Source organism: Nomascus leucogenys, chromosome 8 (assembly GCF_006542625.1).
Source record: "Nomascus leucogenys isolate Asia chromosome 8, Asia_NLE_v1, whole genome shotgun sequence".
Lineage (NCBI taxonomy): Eukaryota > Metazoa > Chordata > Mammalia > Primates > Hylobatidae > Nomascus > Nomascus leucogenys.
In genome coordinates, this window is record NC_044388.1 from 2,625,890 (window position 1) to 2,650,793 (window position 24,904).

At 39.9% G+C, this 24,904-nt stretch overlaps 1 protein-coding gene across 2 annotated transcripts in view; it reads right to left on the minus strand.

Annotated features, from left to right (window-relative positions):
* SPATS2 (spermatogenesis associated serine rich 2) overlaps positions 1–24,904 on the minus strand; it is a 154,725-nt gene that overhangs the window by 9,911 nt on the left and 119,910 nt on the right. For both annotated transcript variants that reach the window (XM_030816633.1, XM_030816632.1), the window contains 4 exons: positions 22,672–22,933; positions 20,650–20,826; positions 17,497–17,632; positions 3,409–3,467 (listed from right to left, as the gene is read on the minus strand). In XM_030816633.1, coding sequence (XP_030672493.1) covers positions 3,409–3,467; positions 17,497–17,632; positions 20,650–20,826; positions 22,672–22,933 — 634 coding nt within the window. The remainder of the gene's footprint in view (positions 1–3,408; positions 3,468–17,496; positions 17,633–20,649; positions 20,827–22,671; positions 22,934–24,904) is intronic.

Genomic DNA, 24,904 nt, shown 5'->3' on the forward strand with positions numbered 1-24,904 from the left:
GGAGGCATTTCGCCTTTCTTTTAATTTATGAAGATCTGAAATCACTCTGAAGACCTGGCCTTTCAGCTGAATATTAACTAACTAGATGAGACTTTGGAGGTATTGCTATTGAGGAGGTGGTGAACATATTCTCATTTTGGAAAAAAGAGGGATACTGGGTAGGGGAGGACTGTAGCAAAGACCATTAGTTGATGGAACACAGTCTTCCCAACTATATTCAGGAACATTCAGGGCTATCAGAAATCCAATGTTGTTGGGTACCAACATAATTGGGTTAAAAAAATCTGTATTTTCTGGCTTTGCTACACATGAAATGGTCATGTGATATAGTTTCCCCATTGAGATCTAAGCAGAACTCAAAGGGCAGGCTTCACAGGAAAGTGTTTTAAAGGAGTCTTCGCATGTAACGTTTTACTCCTTCTTGACCGGAGCCTAGGGAGTTGTCTTTTGACCATAAACATACTCTCAGAATGGCTGGGCAGAAGGATAGAAGAACCCGGGTTCCTAATGTCATCTGGGAAATGTCCTGCCAGCCCTGGGTTGCTTACCTCTGTACTTTTCATTTTCTGAGAAAAAAGGACACTCACATTTATTTAGGCCACTCTGTTCCATGTAGTCAAACTCAATCCCTAACTGATATGCATAGAATCCTGTAACATACTGAGGGATTAGCCAAATTCATGTCAGAAAAAAACAGAAGTTTTAAAGAGTTACACCAGGTATTACAGAGAGCTGGATGTATTTAGCAAGTTTACTCAGCCCAACTGCCACAGAGATGCACACGAGCTGCCTAGACCCAAGTCACACTAATCAGTCAGGGCCCACTTTCTCAGGAGTCAGGAGCACGCCTACAAAAGTTTCTTAACACCAAAGCCCAACAGTTACACATGATTTATTGGTTTAGGTTCCAAGATAAAACCTATTTGCCATTTGTATCAACTTCAGTTTCTCTCAGCTCTAGCATTCAGTGATTCTATGACAAAATTATAGCTCTCAAAATGGCGAAAATGAGGTGAATAAAAAGCTTTCTACACATAACAGATAACTCATAGGACCTAATTATACAACACTGGAAAAGACTGAAATACTACAAACCTATCAGTTACTTGATAAAATTATAATATGTAAAAAACAAAAAGCAACTCTTGATAGCATTGGTAAATGAGTAATTATGTCATTGAGAACCAGGATTTTCAGGGAGAAAAGAGCTAAAGATATAAAACTGATGAAGTTAAGTAAAACTCTGAGCTCTGAATTTGATAAAATAAGATTGGCCACAAATTGATAATTGGCTGAAGATGAGTGATGGGAATTTGTTACATTAGCCTTGCTATTTGAAATTTTCTTTTTCTTTTTTTTTTTTTAGTCTCGAGATGGAGTCTTGCTCTGTCGCCAGGCTGGAGTGCAGTGGCACAATCTTGGCTCACTACAACCTCTGCCCCCCGGGTTCAAGTGATTCTCCCGCCTCAGCCTCCCGAATAGCTGGGACCACAGGCGCATACCACCATGCCCAGCTAATTTTTGTATTTTTAGTAGAGACGGGGTTTCACCATGTCAGCCAGGATGGTCTCAATCGCTTGACCTCGTGATCAGCCCGCCTCGGCCTCCCAGAGTGCTGGGATTACAGGCGTGAGCCACTGTACCCGGCCAAAATTTTCTATTAATATAAAAGATGTATTAATATTTTTAAAAGCACGTTCTTTTTTTTTTATTTCAAGACAGGATCTTGCTCTATCGCCCAAGCTGGAGTACAGTGGTGCAATCACAGCTCACTGCAGCCTCGACCTCCTAGGCTCAAGTGATCCTCCCACCTCAGCCTCTCAAGTATACTACTAGGACTACATGTAGCACATGACCCCATGCCTGATTAATACATATATATATTTTTTGAGACGGAGTCTTGCTCTGTCGCCAGGCTGAAGTGCAGTGGTGCGATCTTGGCTTACTGCAACCTCCACCTCCTGGGTTCAAGCGATTCTCCTGCCTCAGCCTCCTGAGTAGCTGGGACTACAGGCGTGTGCCACCATGCCCAGCTAATTTTTGTATTTTTAGTAGAGACGGGGTTTTATCATGTTGGCCAGGATGGCCTCGATCTCCTGACCTCGTGATCTGCCCGCCTCAGCCTCCCAAAGTGCTGGAATTACAGGCATGAGCCACTGTGCCCAGCCTTATTTCTTATTTTTTGTAGAGACGAGGTTTCACTATGTTGCCTAGGCTGGTCTCAAACTCCTGGGCTCAGGTGATCTGCCCAAAGTGCTGGGATTACATGCGTGAGCCACCATGCCTGGCCTAAAAGGACCTTCTTCTCAAAAGTAAGAAACATGTCTTCTTAGTGGTTTTAGTTTATCTGCATTTCCATTTTCAAAAAGAGAATATACAAATAATGGACTGAAATGTCCAATTTAGAAACTCAAAATATATTGCTCAATGTAACGAAATCTCACCTCTGAAAAACAGTGGAAGGCATCTCTGCTACATTCTCAAATTTTGAAGTTAAAATGGACCAAAGCTGAAGTCATTTCAGTGCTTCAAAGCTGCATCCTCTGGCCCATGACCACACACACAAGTGATTTAACTGTGAGTCATGATCTCGACCTAGCCCAGCATTTCTATTCTTACCAGTTTGAGGGTGGGTTAAAATAAACAACCTTCCTAATAATAAATCTGACATTCAATGCAGGAAGATAAAACCTGCCACCAAAATGCCTCAAATCAATGCCATTGTACAAGCTGCAGTTGGTATTCCCTTGTCTTCATGTAGCTGTGTATGTTTAACCTAACACTTAACAGAAATAATCAAAAAATAGGTATCTGTTTTTTTCTGTATAAACCCCACAAATCACCAAAGTTAGACTTCATTCCTCCAGAATCTATTTTAGTAAGCTTTCAAGAAACCTGGTATCTTGAACCCTCAATTCTCTAACTTTTCCCCTACCCATTGATAACAGACACTGAGTGAAGACTGTTCTATAAACTGAGAAAGCAAAGAAAGTTCTGAGATAGGTAATGATAGGAGTATATACATTCAATCGCAGGCAACCTAACGAAGTCTTCTCTGATTACGCTAAAGGTTTTTTTCCGAGTAGAAAAAATCCCAGTGGAATTGCTTAAACACTGGAGGAAGAAACAAAATAAAATAAAAAACTGGTGGCAGATACCATGATATAGTCTCTTATACACTGAACTCTGCATTCAAAATATTAAGATTTGGAAATACTTTTAAAACAGGCTCTTTAAAGTTACTTCACCGAAAGGATTCATATGCCAGTACAGTGCAACTGTTTAAGATTATTTAAATATATAAACTCTTATTATGGTATTTACATGGAACTTTTGTTATAAGGGTTGGGAAGTAGGTATCTACTATTTATGAAGGTAATAGCTTTAATTAAAGATCAATCATCTTACTCGCTTCAGCTTTCACTTTGTCCATTTCAGCAAGCAATGCCACTTCTCGATCCATTAAACTAGGAAAAGATGACAAAGGAATAAAAGGTTTGATCAGACACTCAAATACAAAATTAGCACATTATTAATAGTAGAGAAAGACCGGTGAGTTTGTTTGCTAAAAGCATACTAAAAAATAATATTGCATGGACCACATAAAAATTCTGATGTCTTACTCACAACAAAGAATATTTTAAGATTTTCCGATAAATAAAATAAATAGACCCAATTCCCTTTTATATTGCAATATTGGTACATTGCAGTACACCAATCGCTAGAAGTCTAAGAGTTGAGAACCAGCAGATGGCAGTAGCAAGCTACAAAACACATTTTTTAGTAAGCTGTGCTAAAGCAAAAGTCCGTGTGGAAATTACTTACTTAACCATGTATGTACTCACATACATTTTTTTTTTTTGAGACGGAGTCTCGCTGTCTCCTAGGCTGGAGTGCAGTGGCGCGATCTTGGCTCACTGCAAGCTCTGCCTCCCGGGTTCACGCCATTCTCCTGCCTCAGCCTCCCGAGTAGCTCGGACTACAGTACAGGCGCCCGCCACCACGCCCAGCTATTTTTTTTTGTATTTTTAGCAGAGACGGGGTTTCACCGTGTCAGCCAGGATGGTCTCGATCTCCTGACCTGGTGATCCGCCCGCCTCGGCCTCCCAAAGTGCTGGGATTACAGGCATGAGCCACCGTGCCCGGCCTGTACTCATACTTTTTATATTTATATTTTGGTCTATAAAATTTGATGGCTTTGCATCTAATTAGTTTTTACCAAGCAATATCCCCACTAGGGCATAGTAAGTTTATCCATGATTAGGACTTGTATATCTTCAACAGCTGACCATGGTTGCACCAAGTCCACTTACATTTTAGTACTTAGAATGCAAAGTAGTCAAAAGATAGACATATAGTGTGCTAGTTTCTGAGAAACATATACTAGTAATGAGGAAGGATGGAATTACAGATTTCTGGTAGGCTTTTTACAGAAAAAGAACATTAAATAGGCAATTAGATTTTTTTCCACTGCAAATGTAAATGGTTTATAGGCACATAAAGCTTTTCCATGTTGTTATAAAAGAGCCCACAGCCTTCAATGTATAAGGAGATAGTAGTACCCTAGTATTCAACCTCTGGATGAAAATAATTTTCCTTACCATATCGGTTTTGCTTTGTGGTGGCAAAAAGAAAAAAAATCTAGAATTTTAATACTTGCACAAACATGTAATGTTCCAACTTTCTTCAAATTTGGAGTTCATTCTGATTTCTCCTTTTGAAGGGGAATATAACTACACGGTAAATAAAAGTTCCACTCTTGTTTCTGGTTGTAATCATACACACACACACACACACACACACACACACACAGACACACACTCTCTTTCTCTCTCACTCTAATTCAATTTAGCTCAATACATAGTTATGTTAGCACAAAGTAGTTAATGTGGAGACTATGGTGTGAGACATACAAAAATGTCTAAGGCAGGGTCATTTCCTCAAGGAGCAAATCTTTTATATGGAAGTGCCAGAGAACATAGGTTTGATAATCGTTATGCATGATGTTAATAAACAGACTTGTAACTAAACAAATTTGGTTGGCACATTAATCCAAAAGCATCAAACTGGAGAGAAGATACAATTATTGTGGGGTAGCAATACTTTGCTAAGAAAGCATTTCCCAAACCTTGGCAATATTTTGCTCCAAGAACTCTAGCAGCATTGGAATACCTAAAAGACAAAACAAAAGCACAACTGAGACAGGAGCTGCCAGGCCTACAGTTTGACATTACCTCTCTTCTGTTGCCAAATCACCTTAAGATGCAGACACTGTGTCCATCAGATGACAAATCCTTTGTCTCTGACAAAGCTTGTAAAATATTTATTAAAAGACTACAGCAAACAAGGAAGCCTTTTGCAGCTTACAATCTTTATCATGAGAAGTAGAACGTCAGATGACACTTTTAGCAAGGTCTGCATCACCACAATCAGACTTTTTTGTGGCAATTTGTGCTAGTACATTCTGATAGCATTTTTTTTTTCCCTGTGAGAATGACTAGTGTTCATTTAAATAAACTTTGTTTTTTGATTAACTCAGTGGTGATCACAAGAAATTCATAGGACAGTGCATGGACAACCATATAACCCCTCCATTAAAAAAAAAAACTAGTTATAATATATCCATCTACCATGTACCCACAAAAATTAAAATTAAAATACATATATTAGCTTATGTCTTCATGCCAAAAAACAATGAAAAGCAGTAAGAACTTCTGTTTCTTTTTGTTTGTTGTTTGTCATGTTGCCATCTATTGACAACATCTAGTGAAAGGTCCTATGATGTCAGCCCAGGGTTAAACAAGAGAATCTGCTGCTGATATATTTCTCAGAGGAAAGGTTGATCAGCATTTATAATTTTCCATTAAAATGTTTACATCTTTAAAATACAAAAATAAATGTCAAAATTTAATAGTAAATTTCTTATTAAAAGCACATCAAAAAAGTAAATAAATTATATAATGGCATTATAGTTTCATAGAAGAATGACCTATTTTTAGGTTATTTATGCTAAAGCATTTAGGGGTGACATGTCGTCTACATCTGCAAATTCCAAATGGTTCCACCAAAATATTATACACACACACAGCAAATACACTGTCATTGTACCATCCTTTCAACTTTTCTATATATCTGAAAGTTTTCGTAATAAAAAGTGAAATGTTGGCATCACAAAATAAATGGAGAAGGTGGGACGAGTTCAAAGTGGAAAGTAGGTTAAGGTATAAGGATAACAACATAGGCATTTTTTACAATTAAAAACAACAATCTATTGTAACACAACTTTTAACACAGAAACTTAAGCTAAAGTTTTCCATCTGTTTCTGAGCTAAACAATGGTCCCAGTACGTATGTGTGGCCAAGAGGTTCAAAAGTACCTGTGGTGTGAGGTAATGGTTTTTAGATGCCAGAACGGCAGGCAATGAGTCCTCCCAGAGAGTGATGAAAGGCTCATGCAGACTCTCTATTACCTTGCTCACTCCAATACCTCAGGGTACTAAGCTTCTCTCAAGGCTTTCTTGAATGGAAATATGCCATAATAAGCACCAAGCATCTGGCAGACTGGATTCTAAAATTGCTAATGAAATTCAGCTAAATGTTGCTGGGAACCTGTTTGGAACAACAGTAGTTCTTATTAAGCCTGGGCCTTATTCAGTGTTGAGAACTTCCATATCCTTTCTTCAATCATGAAAGATAGATTTGGAAGACTGCTCCCTGCTACTAAAGAAAAAGACTGGTAGCTAAATGTTCTATATTTCCTTCCTTCCTTTTCAGGACTTCCTTACCATGTTGACGTTTGCTCGACTTATTCTATAAGATGTGTTTTTTTTTTTTTTTGAGATGGAGTCTCGCTCTGGAGTGCAATAGCATGATCTTGGCTCATGGCAACCTCCGCCTCCTGAGTTCAAGTGATTCTCCTGCCTCAGCCTCCCGAGTAGCTGGGACTATGGGCATGCAGCACCATGCCCAGCTAATTTTTCTGTTTTTAGCAGAGATGGGGTTTTGGCATGTTTCCAGGCTGGTCTCAAACTCCTGGCTTCAAGTGATCTGCCTGCCTGGGATTACAGGCATGAGCCACTGCACCCAGCCAATTTATTCTAAAGCTTTTGCATAATTTAGTTGCTCAGAATAGTTGTTACTGAAGCATCCCCATTCGTATCTCTAACACATATTGTGTCCATCATTTGAAGCAAGTCCTCTAATTAATATACAGATATCTAACATGCAGTTAGAGATTCTAGCTCTTGCCTTCAATAATTTATTCGTACCAAAAAATTGTTAATTATTTGTTTATGACTGTTGCATTGGAAAAATAATATTAAAATGGAAATGCAACTCTTGACAATTCCACAGGTCAATTATTTCAAGGAATAATACGCAAAACCATTCAATAATACTGTCAGAAAACATTTGTACTCAATTTTATTTGCTCAAAATCTAGAATCTTTTTTTTTTTTTTTTTGAGACAGGTTCTCACTGTCACCCAGGCTGGAGTACAGTGGCACCAACAAGACTCACTGCCAACCTCCGCCTCCTGGGCTCAAGCAATCCTCCCACCTCAGCCCTCTAGGTAGCTGGGACTATAGGCACGAGCTACCACGCCCAGCTAATTTTTTGTATTTTTTGTAGAGATGGGGGTTTCACCATGTTGCCCAGGCTGGTCTCGAACTCCTGAGCTCAAGCGATCCATCCACATCAGCCTCCCAAAGTACTAGGATTACAGGCATGAGCCGCTGTACCTGGACTATTTTTTTTTTTTTTAAGACAGGGTCTTGCTCTGTCACCTAGGCTGGAATGCAGTGGCGTAATCATAGCTCACTGCATCCTTGACCTCCTGGGCTCAAGCAATCCTCCTGCTCAGCTTCCTGATAGCTAGGATTAAAGGTGCGTGCTACCACACTTGGCTAATTAAAAAAAAAATATATATATATATATATATATATAGAGGCAGGGGTCTCACTATGTTGCCCAGGCTGGTTTTGAACTCCTGGTTTCAGGTGATTCTCTCGCCTTGGCCTCCCAAAGTGCTGGGATTATAGGTATGAGCCACCATGCATGGCTTTAAAACCTATTCATTCTAATTCCACTAACCAACCAAGCAAAAATTCAAGCAAAGCCAATGCACACGCCATTTTTTCTTTGAAGACGGTTTCCTCTTTCCATATAATATAACCAAAAAAGAGAATTGCCAATAGTTTTTTTCCTTTTTTTTTTTTTTTTTTTTTTTTTTGAGTCTTGCTCTGTCGCCCAGGCTGGAGTGCAGTGATGCAATCTTGGCTCACTGCAACCTCCGCCTCCAGGGTTCAAGCGATTCTCGTGCCTCAGCCTCCCGAGTAGCTGGGATTACAGGTGTGCACTACTCATGCCTGGCTAATTTTTCTATTTTTAGTAGAGACAGGTTTCACCATATTGCCCAGGCTGGTCTTGAACTCCTGACCTCAAGCAATCCATCCACCTCAACCTCCCCAAAAGGCCAGGTGCTGTGGCTCACGCCTATAATCACAGCACTCTGGGAGGCCAAGGCCAGAGGATCACTTGAGGCCAGGAGTTCGAGACTAGCCTGGCCAATATGATGAAACCCTGTCTCTACTAGAAGTACAAAAATGTGGCATGCGCCTGTAATCCCAGCTGCATGGGAGACTCAGGCAGGAGAATCACTTGAACCCAGGAGGCAAGGGTTGCACTGAGCCGAGATCGTGCCACTGCACTCCAGCCTCAGTGACAGAGGGAGAGAGTCTCAAAAAAAAAGAAGTTAGAATGTGAACATAAGCCACAGTTCTCATGTGACAGGCTTTCAATGTAGTAACCTTTCTTTCTGTTCTTTTCCAATGGTCAAAAGCACCTCAGTTACAAGCTAATCCAGGAGATCATGTGACTCGATGATATTTTATACTCTGCTTAAGGTAAAAGAACCAGTAACAATCTGTATTGCTAAGGAGTATGTTGTTCAAGTTTTTTTGTTTTTTTGAGACAGAGTCTCACTCTGTTGCCCAGGCCAGAGTGCAGTGGCATGATCTCGGCTCACTGCAACCTCTGCGTCCCCGGTTCAAGCAATTTTCCTGTCTCAGCCTCCCAAGTAGTGGGGACTACAGGCGCACGCCACCACACCCAGCTAATTTTTGTATTTTTAGGAGAAACGGGGTTTCACTTTGTTGGTCAGGCTGGTCTCAAACCCCTGACCTCAGGTGATCCACCCGCCTTGGCCTCCCAAAGTGCTGAGATTACAGGCATGAGCTACCACGCCTGGCCTCAAGTTTTAGGTTGGTTACAAAAAAAAAAAAACATTGCTGAGCCAGGGCCAGGCACAGTGGCTCATGCCTGCTATCCCAGCACTTGGGGAGGTTGAGGTGGGAGGATCACTTGAGCCCAGGAGGTCAAGACCAGACTGGGTAACAAAGTGGGATCTTGTCTCTCCAAAAACATAAAAATTAAAATAAAACAAAATAAAAATGGCTGGAGTGTTAAGCCCCCTTAGTGAGTGGCTGACCAGATCCTCATTTGAAACTGTGATTTTGGCTGGGCATGGTGGCTCATGCCTGTAATCCCAGTACTTTGGGAGGTCGAGGCAGGCGGATCACCTGAGGTCAGGAGTTTGAGACCAGCCTGGCCAACACGGTGAAACCTGTGTCTACTAAAAATACAAAAATTAGCCAGGTGTAGTGGCACACGCCTGTAATCCCAGCTACTCGGGAGGGTGAGGCAGGAGAATCGCTTGAACCCGGGAGGCAGAGGTAGCAGTGAACCAATATTGCGCCACTACATTCCGGCCTGGGAGACAGAATGAGACTCAGTCTAAAAAAAAAAAAAAGAAACTGGAATTATGACACCAATGTCTAAAAGCTCCAGAAACCAGAGAAAGGTGAAAACATGTGGCGTAGGAAGGTAAACACTGCAGAATAAAGCAAACAGGAATATGTGGTAAGACAGAAAACAAAATAATGGTGTAGTGTAAAAGTATCTTTGGGTAAAATATTTTTGTGCCCATCTTTCTCACCTATAACATGAACATAATACCACAAGTGATAATGTTATATAGATTAGAAGCACTGTACATAAAAGTTACTGACATACAATAAAAGCTTAGTGAGCTCAGTAAATAGCAGCAGCAATTATTTTAATTCCTGTATTCACCTTGATTTCTCAGTTTCAGCAGAATATCTCTTTAGTAAAATGCAATCGTATTAACTGGTAAATCATTACACATTCCAGATTCATTGTACAGAAATTATTAAATAAACATGTATACACACTAACACAGTGTAGGCAGTTATGAAGTGATGAATCAAACTAATTTTAAGTGAAAAGAACACGTTGAAATTACACTCTCACTACGATTATAACTATTCAAGAATATGTATGAATATACATAAGGAACACAAGGGAACGCAGAAAATAAAAATTACTTATGTGTTAAGGTGGTAGAATTTTGAGTTTTACTTATATCTAATAAAACGATTATAATTATGGGCAATATAGTAAAAATAAGAGGGAATAATGAAATCTTTAAAAAAAGGAAAAACAAAATTCAGATCCCGCCATCAAATGCTCTCATTATACCTCAGCCTCTGACTTCATCCCTTGCTACTTTCACTATTGCCCCATAGCAACAGCTAGACTGTGTGTGGTCCCTACGTGTCCCTTCTATGCCTCTGCTCATATCTCTGAAATGCAGTGTTCCAGTGTAAATACCATGCTTTTTACATGGCTTGATAATGATTCATTTCCCCAAAGAAATATTTTCTAATTAACCCCACCCTACAGTGACCCTGCCTTTAATCTTAAAACCTTTCCCGCTACTCTGATCTGACCTGAAGAATACCAGAATCACAAGGCACTACAAGTTGTGACTTAAGAATAATAGTGATTTAGGACCTTCTGAATCACAAAATCAAAAGAACACTGGATATTCAGATGGAGTATGCTTATAGTTTTGCTTTATTGAATTTAAAAAATACTTTCATAGGCTCAGTCTAAATCCTGGTGCTTCTCATCCTAACCTGTTTCATAATGACTAAGTTCCTTAGTCCCTAAATTCTCCTACATTGGGGTTTCTCTGTTACATAGCCTTTAAGCTGAAGAGTAAACAATACAGATGCTCCTCAGCTTACAGTGGGGTTATGTCCCAATAAACCCACTGTAAATTGCAATTTTTTTTTTTTTTTTTTTAAAGAGACAGGGTCTTGCTCTGTCACCCAGGGTGGGAGTACAGCAGCACGATCATGGCCCACTGCAGCCTCCACTTCCTGGGCTCAAGTGATCCTCTTGAGGAGCTGGACTATGGGCACATGTCATTGCGCCCAGTTAATTTTGTTACTTTATGTAAAGATGGGATCTCATTATGTTGCCTAGGCTGGTCTTGAACTCCTGGACTCAAGTAATCCTCCTGCCTTGGCCTCTGATATGGTTTGGCTGTGTCCCCACCCAAATCTCATCTTCAACTGTAATAATCCCCAAGTGTCAAGGGTGGGGCCAGGTGAAGATAACTGAATCATAGGGGTGGTTCCCCCATACTGCTGTTGTGGTAGTAAGTCTCAAAAGATCTGATGGTTTTATAAATGAGAGTTCCCTTGCACAAGCTCTCTTGGCTGATACCATGTAAGATGTGACTTTGCTCCTCCTTTGCCTTCAGCCATGATTGTGAGGCCTTCCCAGCCATGTAGAACTGTGAGTCAATTAAACCTCTTTCCTTGATAAATTACCCAGTCTCGAGTATGTCTTTATTAGCAGCGTGAGAACAGACGAATACAGCCTCCCAAAGTGCTGGGATTACAGGGATGTGCAAATTGAAAATATCTTAAGTTGATAATGCATTTAATATACTTAACCTATTGAACATCAAAGCTTAGCCTAGCCTACCTTAAACATGCTCAGAACATTTATATTAGCCTGCAGCTGGGCAAAGTCATCTAACACAACACCTATTTTATAATGAAGTGTTGAATATCTGATGTAATTTATTAAACACTACACTGAAAGTGAAAAACAAAATGGTTGTATGGGTATACAAAGTATGCTTTCTACTGAATGTGTATCACTTTCATACCATCATAAAGTCAGCAAATTGTTAAGTTGAACCATCATAAGTAGGGAACTGTCTGTAATATAACATGTGCCAACAGTCTCTAGCCTTGCCAAGCTTTAGTGGGGGAAGTGAGCCATCAATGAGGTATGAGATGAAAATCATAGGTTAATGAGTCTGAATATATACATTCAAATATTGGATCTGCAACTTATGTTAGGCAAATTGCTTAACCTAAGACATACATTTATTTTCAGTAAAACAGAATTAGCAATATCTACTTTGTGGAAAAGAAATCAGGATTAAAAAAATCCAATAATATAACGGAACAGGTTCAGTAAAATATTCTTCATGTTATTACAGGTTGAGCATTCCTAATCCAAAATGCTTCAAAAGCTGTACTTTTTTGAGCACTGACATGACACTGAAAGAAAATATTCATTGGAGCAGTTTGGATTTTGAATTTTTAGATTAGGGATGCTCAACTAGTTTCTGCAGACATTTCAAAATCTGAAAAAAATAAAAATAAAAAACCTAAAACATTTCTAGTCCTAAGCATTTCAGATAAGGGATACTCAACCTGTAATTATTTTCACAGATGGTTAGAGTTAAATTTTAAATAAAAAAAATCAAGAACCATGGTGTCAAGTACTAGTAGAAACAAGACATCAACATACTAAGCTTCAAAAACCAAAGAATGATTTAGAACTACAGTGCTATGTACATTTTTGATAATACATATTACATTAGCACATTCCTTTATTTCTACACATTTTAGATATTTTCGGAGATAACATTTTGGAGGTAGTTTGGTTCATAAAATGATTCCTAAGTTTTCAGCATCTATATGTGGCCTTTAAGTGTAAGGACTTAAAAGCCTTTGGTAAGACTAAGCTTGATTTAACGTTAAAAAAAAGCTCTGGCCTGGGCAAGGTGGCTCACACCTGTAATCCCAGCACTCTGGGAGGCTGAAGCAGGAGGACCGCTTGAGCCCAGGAGTTCAAAACCAGCCTGGGCAATGTGGCAAAACCCCATCTCTACAAAAGATACAAAAATTAGCTGGGCGTGGTTGCACCCACCTTGTAGTCCCAGCTACTCAAGAGGCTGAGGTGGGAGGATCCCTTGAGCCTGGGAGGCTGTAGTCAGACATGATGGCGCTACTACACTCCAGGATGGGCAACAGAGACCCTGTCTCAAAAAAAAAAAAAAAAAGAAAGAAAGAAAGAAAAGAAACAGAAAAAGAAAAAAAAAAAAGCCAATAAAAGGACATAGAGGAATCAGGAAAAATTTCAAAATCTTAACCATAAACTTACATGACTTTCTGTGATGTATAATGTCAAATTTCTTGATAATCTTTTTCTCTTACCCATTTCTCCTTTTAAAAAATACCTTTTGACTTTCATAAAATTGAAACTTTTTATTTAAAAGAGAAGCTGAGTGTGTATCCCGTTGGCATTTTTCATCAACACATTATATGACAATCTTCCAAAGGAGTTTATATATTCTAGCTTCATGTTCCACTCCATATCCTGCCTCCTTAATATCCTTAAACTTAAGTTAACCAGCAGCTCCAACAACGAAAAGCAGACAAATATTATTAATTAACAAGAAAAGTAAACTTGGGTCTAGAGATGATTATTGCTAAGTCACCAATAAGAAGAAATTTTAAGTTTTATACATTAGAATGCTTCTGAGTTTACCTTTCTATAGGTGTGTCAGTTTTTATTCCACATCAAAGTGAAAGGAGTTATCTGTATAATTTCCCTAGTGCCCTGTCAGGGGTAAATGTACTTTTACTGGGGCAAATCTGTTAGAACTGTTTGCTTTTCTTTTATGCTATAACCAACACAGAAATGTCTTTCTAATTGACATTAACTCCAAGCTGTGGTTTGGTGCCAAATGGAGTTAGCTCACTTGCCAATTATATCTTCAAGTAGCGGCTACAAGGAACATTGAAATAAGGTGGTTTATAAACTCAATCAACCAGAGCAAAGGGCTTTATACCAGCAGGAAAGGGCAGGTAATCTCTTTCCTCAAGTTAAATTGACCTGGTTGTTACGTCAGCTAATCAATCCTAAATACACAGTTCCCAGGTAGGAAACCATTTCATTTGTCATTTATTGAAGGAGGCTCCTCCTGGCTGGGTTCCAAGTCAGCAGGAATTCACAAATCTCTCTCCCGGAACTGTGTTTCCTGGTTCAAGCTTGTTCCGAATGGAATCAGATCCTGTGACTAAGTAATCAGTAAGCTGAACAATCATGGAGACCAGAGGCTTATCAAAGCAAAGTTGTGATGACCTACGACACTTAGCTCTTTCTTTCTTTCTTTTTTCTTTTCTTTTTTTTTTTTTTTTTTGAGACGGAGTCTCACCTCTGTCGCCCAGGCTGGAGTGCAGTTGCGCAATCTTGGCTCACTGCAAGCTCCTCCTCCCGGGTTCATGCCATTCTCCTGCCTCAGCCTCCCGAGTAGCTGGGACTACAGGCGCCAGCCACCATGCCTGGCTAACTTTTTGTATTTTTAGTAGAGACGGGGTTTCACCTTGTTAGCCAGGATGGTCTCCATCTCCTGACCTCGTGATCCACCCGCCTCGGCCTCCCAAAGTGCTGGGATTACAGGCATGAGCCACCGCGCCCGGCTCTTTTTTCTTTTTTTTTTTTTGAGATGGAGTCTCGCCCTATCCCCAGGCTGGAGTGCAATGGTGCGATCTCAGCTCACTGCAACCTCCACCTCCTGGGTTCAAGCGATTCTCCTGCTTCAGCCTCCCTAGTAGCTGGGATTACAGGTGCACGCCACCACGCCCAGCTAATTTTTGAATGTTTAGTAGAGATGGGGTTTCACCATGTTGGCCAAGCTGGTCTCGAACTCCTGACCTTGTGATCCGCCCGCCTTGGCCTCCCAAAGTGCTGGGATTCAGGCATGAGCCACTGTGTCCAGCCAGCTCTTTATTTTCTAAACAAGCCAACAATATCTTATATGACAAGAATGCGGTGCAAAGGGCATGGTGCTTCCTCCTAGAGGTTCAGAAAGGGGAAAAATAGTTACCTAAAAGAATTTCCAGAAGTTAGACCTTGATTTAAGGAGAGTTTGGAGAAATGGTGGGATTTAGATAAATACAGAGAATAGGAGAACATTTTCAGGCTGGGAAAGTGGCATTAACTAGTAGATGGAAGAGGAAATGTGAATGTTAAGTTTTGAGACGATGAGTAATCTGGCAGGAGCAAAAATACATGTCAAGAAAAACAGAAGACAGCCGGGCGCAGTGGCTCATGGCTGTAATCCCAGCACTTTGGGAGGCCTAGATGAGAGGACTGCTTGGGCCCAGGAATTGGTGACCAGCCTGGGCAATATGGTGAAACCTCATCTCTACAAAAAATTAAAAAATTAGCCAGGTGTGGTGGCACATGCTTGTAGTCCCAGCTACTAGGGAGGCTGAGGGTGGGAGGATGGCTTGAGCCCAGGAGGTGGAGGTTGCAGTGAGCCATGACTGTGCCACTGCACTCCAGCCTGGGTGACAGAGCCAGACCCTGTCTCAAACAAACAGAGAAAAACAGAAGACATGACATTAAATTCCTAGCCATAAAACCTGAAAAGTAAAACTTAGAGTTCAGGACAAGGCATGGGTAGACTAAGATGAATTATCTAGCCCCAAAGTAAGTTTTGGTTCTGATGATTTAACTTTTTGGAGGCATTATTTCATTTTGATTAATTACCCCTCTGCAATTCCAGAGACCAGGAGGACTGAGGGAACCTACACTCTCCTCTATCTCTTATATGTTGTGGCAGAAGTGACTAGACTAAATTTGTGAACAGAGACACAGTTAGGTATAACCTGAGGGAACAGTCTACAGGCAGCAAGAAAGTATGGATGGTTTGTTTGTTCTTTTCATGAACACTTCCTGTCATATTTCAGATCTAGACAGTTACTAAAAATAAGTATAATGAACAAGTTCTAAGTCTCAAAACATCAACCTAGCTGCTTGTCTTCCTGTCATTTTAATATGGTCCTTAAATCTTTTCTAGTTTCAAAAAAATCCCTTATAAAATACCTCCCACAAAGAAGCTAGAGTTTAAACATCTGTTAACACCAGCTGGGCACGGTGGCTCACTCCTGTAATCCAGCACTTTGGGAGGCAGAGATGGGCAGATCACCTGAGGTCAGGAGTTCGAGACCAGCCTGGCCAACATGGTGAAACCCCGTCTCTACTAAAAACACACAAAAAATTAGCCGGGCATGGTGGCACATGCCTGTAGTCCCAGCTACTCTGGGAGGCTGAGGCAGGAGAATCGCTGGAACCTGGGAGGCGGAGGTTGCAGTGAGCCAAGATTGGGCCATTCCACTCCAGCCTAGACGACAGAGAGAGACTCCGTCTCAAAAAACAAAACAAAACAAAACAAAAATATCAGTTAACACCTTAATATCTAACAGTTAAAACAGCTTTAGTGTTCCAGGAAACATTAGAATATTGCTATGGTTTGAATGTGATCCCCAAAGCTCGTGTGTTGGAAACTTAATCCTCAATGCTACAGTGGTGAGAGGTGGGACCTTTAAGAGATGATTAGGTCATGAGGGGAGAGTCCCACAAATAAATTAATTTTGTTATTGAGAGAGTGGGTTCATTAGAAAACTGAGTTTGGCCCTCTCTGGCTGTCCCATGCATGCTCCCTTGTCCTTCTGCCATCTGCCATGGAATGACACAGCAAGGTCCTTGCCAAGATGTGGGCCCCTTGACCTTGAATTTCTCAGACTCCAAAACTGTAAAAAATAAATCTCTATTCATTATAAATTACCCAGCTTCAGGCAGATCACTTGAGCCCAGGAGTTCAAGACTGGCCTGGGCAACATAGTGAGACCACATCTCTACAAAATATTTAAAAATTAAAAAATGAGCCAGGTGTGGTGGTACATGCCTGTAGTACCAGCTACTTGGGAGGCTGAGGTGGGAGGATTGCTGGAGCCCAGGAGGCTGAGGCTACAGTGAGATGTGATCATGCCATAGCATTCCAGCCTGGGTGACAGACAGAGCAAGACCCTGTCTCAAAAAACAATAATAATAATAATTAATAAAAGGGCACTTTATTGGAGTGGCATACATTAAAAAGGATGGAAGAAGGTAGGAAAGCAAAGATAGATTTTTTCTACTTTATAATTTTGTTTAAAAACATCATGTCATTTGTTATAGGATCTTGGTTTAAAAGGAGACTTTAGAGTATATGATCTACTCTATAATTATGTGTCCCTTTTCAAACAATATTAAACTCCAGCTCATTTCTACAGCATTGTTGAGTTATCTGTACCATTCTCACACTGTGACCAAGAGAAATAGAACAAAGCAGAAAGCTAAATATACCATAGGATTTATAAGTCTCTCCCACTATGTAGTTAGTCATGAATGAAAGAACTTGGGGAATGGCTGACCATCTTTATATTTATATATGATCATTTTTATGCTACTGATATCAAATGCAGTTTAACTTACCAGCTCTCCAATTCAGCAAAGGCTTGTTTCATTTTCTTAATGGAGGCATCCATCTCTTCTTTAACTACTACTCGATACCGTGCAAGAGACACTGTGCAGCGCTGGAGGTCTTTTACAGATTTTTCAATATTGGAACCTTGGGGAAAAAAACCGAAAGATTAAAAAAAAAAGAATAATTATATAGGTAACTTGAAAGTTGGATCTGAACACCAAAGCCAAATGTCATGTAGACTAAGAATCTTCCCTAAATAACCACCTTCCCCAATGAGGAAAACATGTTTTTATAGATTTTTGGAAAAAAAAAAAGGATCCTGGTCAAGATGGAATAATAATAATTGGATTTATTCTTCTATCTTAAACAACTAAAAACATACAAAGACAACATATATGAAACAATGGTTTTCAGACAATGTGTAACAGGTAGTACTTTTCCCGAGACAACAGAAACAAATGAAGTGAGGCCTATGATTGCCCCAACTTGCTGCCTCAATAGTTTCTAGGCTACAATGCAGGGAGGAGAAATCCCAAACAGCCTGGTGGACTCCCTGAATTGAAGGGACAAAGTTGGAAATTTGGAGAGGCCAAGATGGCTGAAATTCTGGGGCAGAGTATTGGTGAGGAAAGAGCTACACACGAGAGAGCTGCACAGAGATCCACAGAGGACTCTGAGTGTGGGCCAGTACATGAGTATAAAGAAACTACCCAAGACTGGAAAGACAACAGGCAAAAAAAAACAAAACAAAACAAAACAAAAACACCAACAAAACAAAACAAAATAAAACAAAAAAACTAGGCAGAACAATCCCCAGAGCTCACCAGGCCAGGGACAGTTTGTGCTCACACCAGCCAGAGTGGAAAAACCTCACAATATATGGCAGGCAGAGTAGTTGGAAGGATACTGCCTCAGCAACAGGGCAAAATTAGCTCTAAACAAAAGGCTGCTCTAGTCCCACCTAAAAAAGCTTAAAAGAAACAGAAAAATATGACCTATAAGGAAGAGAAAAAATCAATCACAGAGGCAGATGCGGAAATGACACAGATGATAGAATTGAGTAGAAAAGGACATCAAACAGCTATTATAATTAGATACCATAGGGCCAGGTGTGGTGGCTCACGCCTGTAATCCCAGCACTTTGGGAGGCCAAGGTGGGTGGATCACCTGAGGCCAGGAGTTCAAGACCAGCCTGGCCAGCATGGTGAAACCCTATCTCTACTAAAAATACAAAATCAGCTGGGTGTGGTGGCACGCACCTGTAATCCCAGCTACTCGGGAGGCTGAGGCAGGAGAATCACTGGGAGGTGGAGGTTTCAGTGAGCTGAAATCACACCATTGCACTTCAGCCTGGGCGACGAGAGTGAAACTCCATCTCAAAAAAAAAAAAAAAAAAAAAGATACCATATGTTCAAGAAGGTAGAGGAAAGCATAAGCATGGTAAGAAGAGACATGGAAGATATCTTAAAAGACCCCAGTTGCACTTCTAGAGACAAATAAAACAATGCCAGAGATGAGAAATATACTGCATAGAATTAACAGCAGAATAGAAACTTAAAAGATGAATACAGTTGAAGACAGCAATTTTACAAACTATCCAAAATGAAATGAAACAGAGAAAAAAGACTTTAAAAAAGGTACCAAATTTTCAAAATTCCCTAAGTTACAGGATTTAATAGAATATAATTCACCATGTGGACATTACAAAATTAAAATGTTCTCTCTGTATAGTACACTTCGAAGCACTGTATATATGAGGAAGCCAGCTTTGTAGAAAAAGATGGACTGCATTTACCTACTCAACACATCTTAACCAATTTCCAAGAGTTCTATTTACCTTTCTATATTCACCAATCCCCAAATTACATATATAATTGATTGCTGGAAACATGGATCTAAAAAGTTTCTAACTATGCCAAGATATGCATTTCCAATTTTTTAATTTAAATTCTTCCTCATCTCAACTTGATTTTTTTAGAATCTACCTAAAAGCTTTCAAGCCTTATGCATATATATATATGTATATATATGTATATATATATAGGCTTGATTGGATAGTCTCAAACTTGCTGATCTGCAACAGGCTGAGGGCTACCAGAACAATGAAAAAGGGGAGCTTACCTAATTAAAATTTGGCTCATGTGTAATAAATAATTCCATAAAGAGCTACTGATTACAAGTGTCCTTTATGTTTCTATGTTTCATTTGTTTAGTGGAGTGGACCACCATGCTTAGATGTATGAAACTCAGATATAGGAAACACAGGCTATTATCTCTGTCTGCTGAATTACTGGCTGTTTGTTTAAATGATTATTGTAGTTTGTTTTTTTTTTTTTTTTTTTTAAGCAAAGAGCTATCACCAGTCAATGCCACATACTTAAGAGAAAATGATCTTACTTAAAGCTAGAGTCTGTCAGAGGACTCTAGCTCAGTAAGAGCATGAAGTTATGAAGAGGAGTGAAAATATTTCTTTAAAATGTCAATGTTGGCTGGGTGCGGTGGCTCACGCCTGTAATTCCAGCACTTTGGGAGGCCGAGACAGGCGGATCACGAGGTCAGGAGATCGAGACCATCCTGGCTAACACCGCGAAACCCCATCTCTACTAAAAATACAAAAAAATTAGCCAGGCGTGGTGGCACTCGCCTGTAGTCCCAGCTACTCGGTAGGCTGAGGCAGGAGAATGGCATGAACCTGGGAGGTGGAGCTTGCAGTGAGCCAAGACTGCGCCACTACACTCCAGCCTGGGGAACAGAGTGAGATTCAGTCTCGGGGAAAAAAAAAAGTCAATGTCAGAGAAGGTAGAGCTTTTACTTGTTGGGTCAACCAGGAGATAAAAATGAAAGAAATAGCACAAAAACGTTGCAATAAAGCAAATAAAGAAACAGGTTAATGTTAGCAGATAAGTCATTCTGGCAGTAGAGTTTGACTTTGATTCACAAAACGGGTCGTCATAAGTAGATTGTACAGCATTTAAACTACTTTCAGACTCCAACTGTGTACACAAAGGTTAGGGGAAGGGCTGAGTAGTCAGTCACCGTCTGGAAAATGGAAAAAGTATTAACTGATGCCCTTCTGAAACCTTATTTATGGCAACAATTTGCCCTCTTTAGCCAAAAACACAGATTTTTCATTTTCTCTCACAGGTGAGCCTCTGACTTACTTAGCTTTTTATTGGTGGAGAGGAGAACATCTTCCATCCCCATATTTGAAAACTGAGTTTCTGTGGTAGGTCTTGAGAGAGATTTGGCAGCATTCCTGGGTTGTTGAGGATTCTGAATAGAGTGCATAGTCAAAGACTTGGTCTCAAAATCAGAGACACCATTCTGCAGCATGGATCCTGTCCAAGAAAGAGGACTGTACTTTAGAGCACAATTTAGGAGTAAACCAATCATTCTTAAGTACACAAAGAAAACAGGTAAAAATGTTTGAGGCAAAACCATGCCTCTTAAAAGACTGTAAACAAAACCAACTGAAACAATAGAACAAAGATCAGAATCAGCTGGGTATGGCTATCGGCAGCTTCGGGCTTAGCCTTAAATGGCGTCCGGAATGAAGAGAAGAGTCTGTGGCAACACATCTTTAGATAGGGAGCTCAATCCCTGTGGCTCTGTGGCTTCTTTGTAGCTTGGTAGTTTCTCTGTAACTGGCACAAGGAATCAAAGAAAGTCAGTATCACCAACTTCTGCAAGCCTCCATGTTAAGAAAAAAAGAGTTTTACACTCTCTCGAGGAAAGAAGAATTTAAAAAGCTTTAGGGGCCAGGCATGGTGGTTCACTCCAGTAATCCCGGCTATTCAGGAAGCTGAGGCAGGAGGATCACCTGAGCCCAGGAGTTTAAGACCAGCTTGGGCAACAGAGAGAGACCGGGTCTCTCAAAACAAACAAACAAACAAACAAACAAACAAACAACAACGCTCTAGGGGACAGAAGTGTAATAAGTTAGGAAGAGTTAGGAAAGGAGAGGAAAGCTAGTTCAGAAAAAAATGGAAACCACTGGCTATTGTTGGTTTGAGACAGTGCAATGTTCTTCTCTAAGTCTTTTTTTGTGTATGTGTGTATACTAATCAATAAAAGAACACCTAAACAGCACAGCATAAATCTTACATTGGCATTACACTTCTAAAGCCAGGAGCAGCAGGGCAGGGGAACTGGATTAACAAGTAATGTTTTAAAAGAGAAATTTCCAGTATCTTACCCTCAAAAAAATGGTTAACAAAGAAAGGTACAAGATATGTGAATTTACAACTAACACTAATCTTAATTCTTCACTAGAAAACAAATGAGACTATAAAAACCAACAACCTAGTTCTCACAAAAGCTGAAATTATCATTATTATTATATATTTCTCACTGTGTTGGGTCTTAGAATAATAATAACATCATCACCTTCCTGAATAAGTCCACAATTTTTAAAAAACAACTTAAAGTCACCTTCTGTAGTCTCTAAATACTGAGGTATTTCTCTGCTATTAACCCATTTATGCCGGAGGCTGCAATATTTTGAATTTTTGCATGAGTGGAAAAATCAGATCTTGGCGATGACCTTGAGCAGTAGGATATGAGTAACTCCCACATGCTCAGTGTTCCAATAATGGAACACTAGAGTTCAAGTTAGATGATTTCCACAAGACTGATTTAGACAAGAGTTAAAATATAATGGAACAAGAATTGTATTTTTTCAGCCAGGCACGATGGCCAACGCCTGTAATCCCAGCACTTTGGGGGGCTGAGGCAGGCAGATCACGAGGTCAGGAGATCAAGACTATCCTGGCTAACATGGTGAAACCCCATCTCTACTAAAAAAATACAAAAGATTAGCCAAGCGTGGTGGCAGGCGCCTGTAGTCCCAGCTACTCGGGAGGCTGAGGCAGAAGAATGGCGTGAACCCGGGAGGTGGAGCTTGCAGTGAGCTGAAATCGCGCCACTGCACTTCAGCCTGGGCGACAGAGCGAGATTTCGTCTCAAAAAAAAAAAAAAAAAAAAAAATTGTATTTTTTTCTAGGCCTTTGATAATTACAAAATGTGACTCAGACAAAAAGTAACAAAAACTAAAAAGTAAAAAGACTAATCAGCAAGCACTGGATAAAAAAAGACTAACTAGATTTAATTGATTGCTTTCTCAAAGAGGAGACCTCTGTTTTTCAACTGAATGCAACTTTTTCAAAATCTGTTAATAAACTCACCTGTTCTATCCAGCGTATCTAGCATGGCAGACTCGGGATCCTCCAATTCTCTGGCATCTATTGAAAGTGTCTCCAAACCTTCACTGAGTGAGTCCATAGACTCAGTGTCATTGATGGCACCATTGACATGGTAGCCATTCATACCACCTTTCTCTGAGGAAGGCACAGACTGTTCCTCTTGAATGGAAACTGATTTACTGGAATCTGGGATGCTGTTACTTGGTTCTGCGGCAGGTTTCGGTTTGTTTTTCTTCTTTTTGTTCTAAAGTTATTAAGAATTTGAAAAAGAAAAGAAAAAAAAAAAAATTCCCCCGCAACCTAGAGAGGTAACTCTAGCTACTCAAAGGTAACCAGTGTTACCAATTTCTTGTATGTTCTTTCAGAAATTTAATATTTTCACATATGCTGAACTATTGCCTAAAATAAAATTTTACTATGTAAAATCCTATACTTTAGATAAACTCAAACACATAAATATAAAACATTTCTTCATGACGAAACCCACCTTAAACAAAATCAAAAGATAGATTACAAAATGTGAAAAAAATATGTGCAGCTTATAGTCAAAGAGCTAAATATATACAGAGTTCTCAGAAAAAGCAAAATAATCCCATAGAAAAAAAACAGTATAAGCTGTAAGTATATAGAATGATATGCAACCTCAGTCTAATAAGAGATATATAAATTAAAACTGCACTGCAATTATCATTTTTCATCTATTAGATTAGCAAAGGTCAAAAAGTATGTTAACACTGTAGAATTGATAAAGGTTGAGGGTATACAGAAACAGCCACTTCATGTATTACTTCTGGGAGTGTAAAGTGGTACTCTCCATGACAATCTAGTAATGCTTATCAAAATTACAAATGCACATACTCTTTGACTAGCAATTCTACTTCTAGGAATTTATTCAAGATGAGAATAACACATATGCAAAGTGATTTCTATATATACACAAGGTTATTCATTGCAGTATCACTATTAATAGCACAGGATTAGAAACAACCCAAATGTTGATCAATAGGTGACTGCTTAAATAAACTGTGGCACATCCGAACAGTAGGATGACTATGTATCCATAAAAACAAGAAAGCTCTTTATATATTGAGACATGGAATAAGCTCCAAGATATATTACATGAAAAAAGGAAGCAGGCAAAGAGGAGAATGGTCTTATTTACTTATATATGCATAAAATATCTTGAAAGATATATAAGAAATTGAAAATACTGTTTGCTTTGGGGGTGGAGAACCAAATGGCTGGGGAACAGAGATGGGATAAAGATGTTTCAGTGTATTGGGTGGGTGCAGTGGCTTACGCCTGTAATCCCAACACTTTGGGAGGCCAAGGCAGGTGGATCACCTGAGGTCAGGAGTTCGAGACCAGCCTGGCCAATATGACGAAACCCCATCTCTAATAAAAAATACAAAAATCAGCCAGATGTGGTGGCACATGCCTGTAATCCCACCTACTCGGGAGGCTGAGGCAGGAGAATCACTTAAACCTGGGAGGTGGAGGGTGCAGTGAGCTGAGCTTGCACCACTGCACTCCAGCCTGGGCAACAGAGTGACACTCCATCTCAAAAAAAAAAAAAAAAAAAAAAAAAAAAAAAAAAAAGATGTTTCAGTGTATTAACTCTTGTACTTTTGAATTCTGAGCCATGTGAGTATATTGCATAGGCAAATAGTAAAGTTAAAATAAACAAACAAAAGTCCTTTACCTTTTGTTTTGTCAAACTCGTAGCTCCACTGGCAACACCTAATTCTATTCCTAAGGCTAGGCTGATAATAACTGAATCAATTTTTCCCCAAGTCCTTTCTGTGGCCCTCTCTAGCGGAAACATGACTGAACTCTAGATAAACTTTTCTCCTTAACAGCTCTCATCTTTCTTTTTTTTTTTTTTTTTTTTTTTTTGGAGACGGAGTTTCGCTCTTGTTGCCCAGGCTGGAATGCAATGGTGCCATCTTGGCTCACTGCAACCTCCACCTCCCAGGTTCAAGCGATTCTCCTGCCTTGGCCTCCCGAGTAGCTGGGATTACAGGCATGTGCGACCACACCCAGCTAATTTTTTTGTATTTTTAGTAGAGATGGGGTTTCACCATGTTGGCTAGGCTGGTCTCAAACCCCTGACCTCCAGTGATCCACCTGCCTCGACCTCCCAAAATGTTGGCATCACAGGCGTGAACCACCGTGCCCGGCCTCATCTTTCTTTTTCTCACTTTCCCCCACGTGA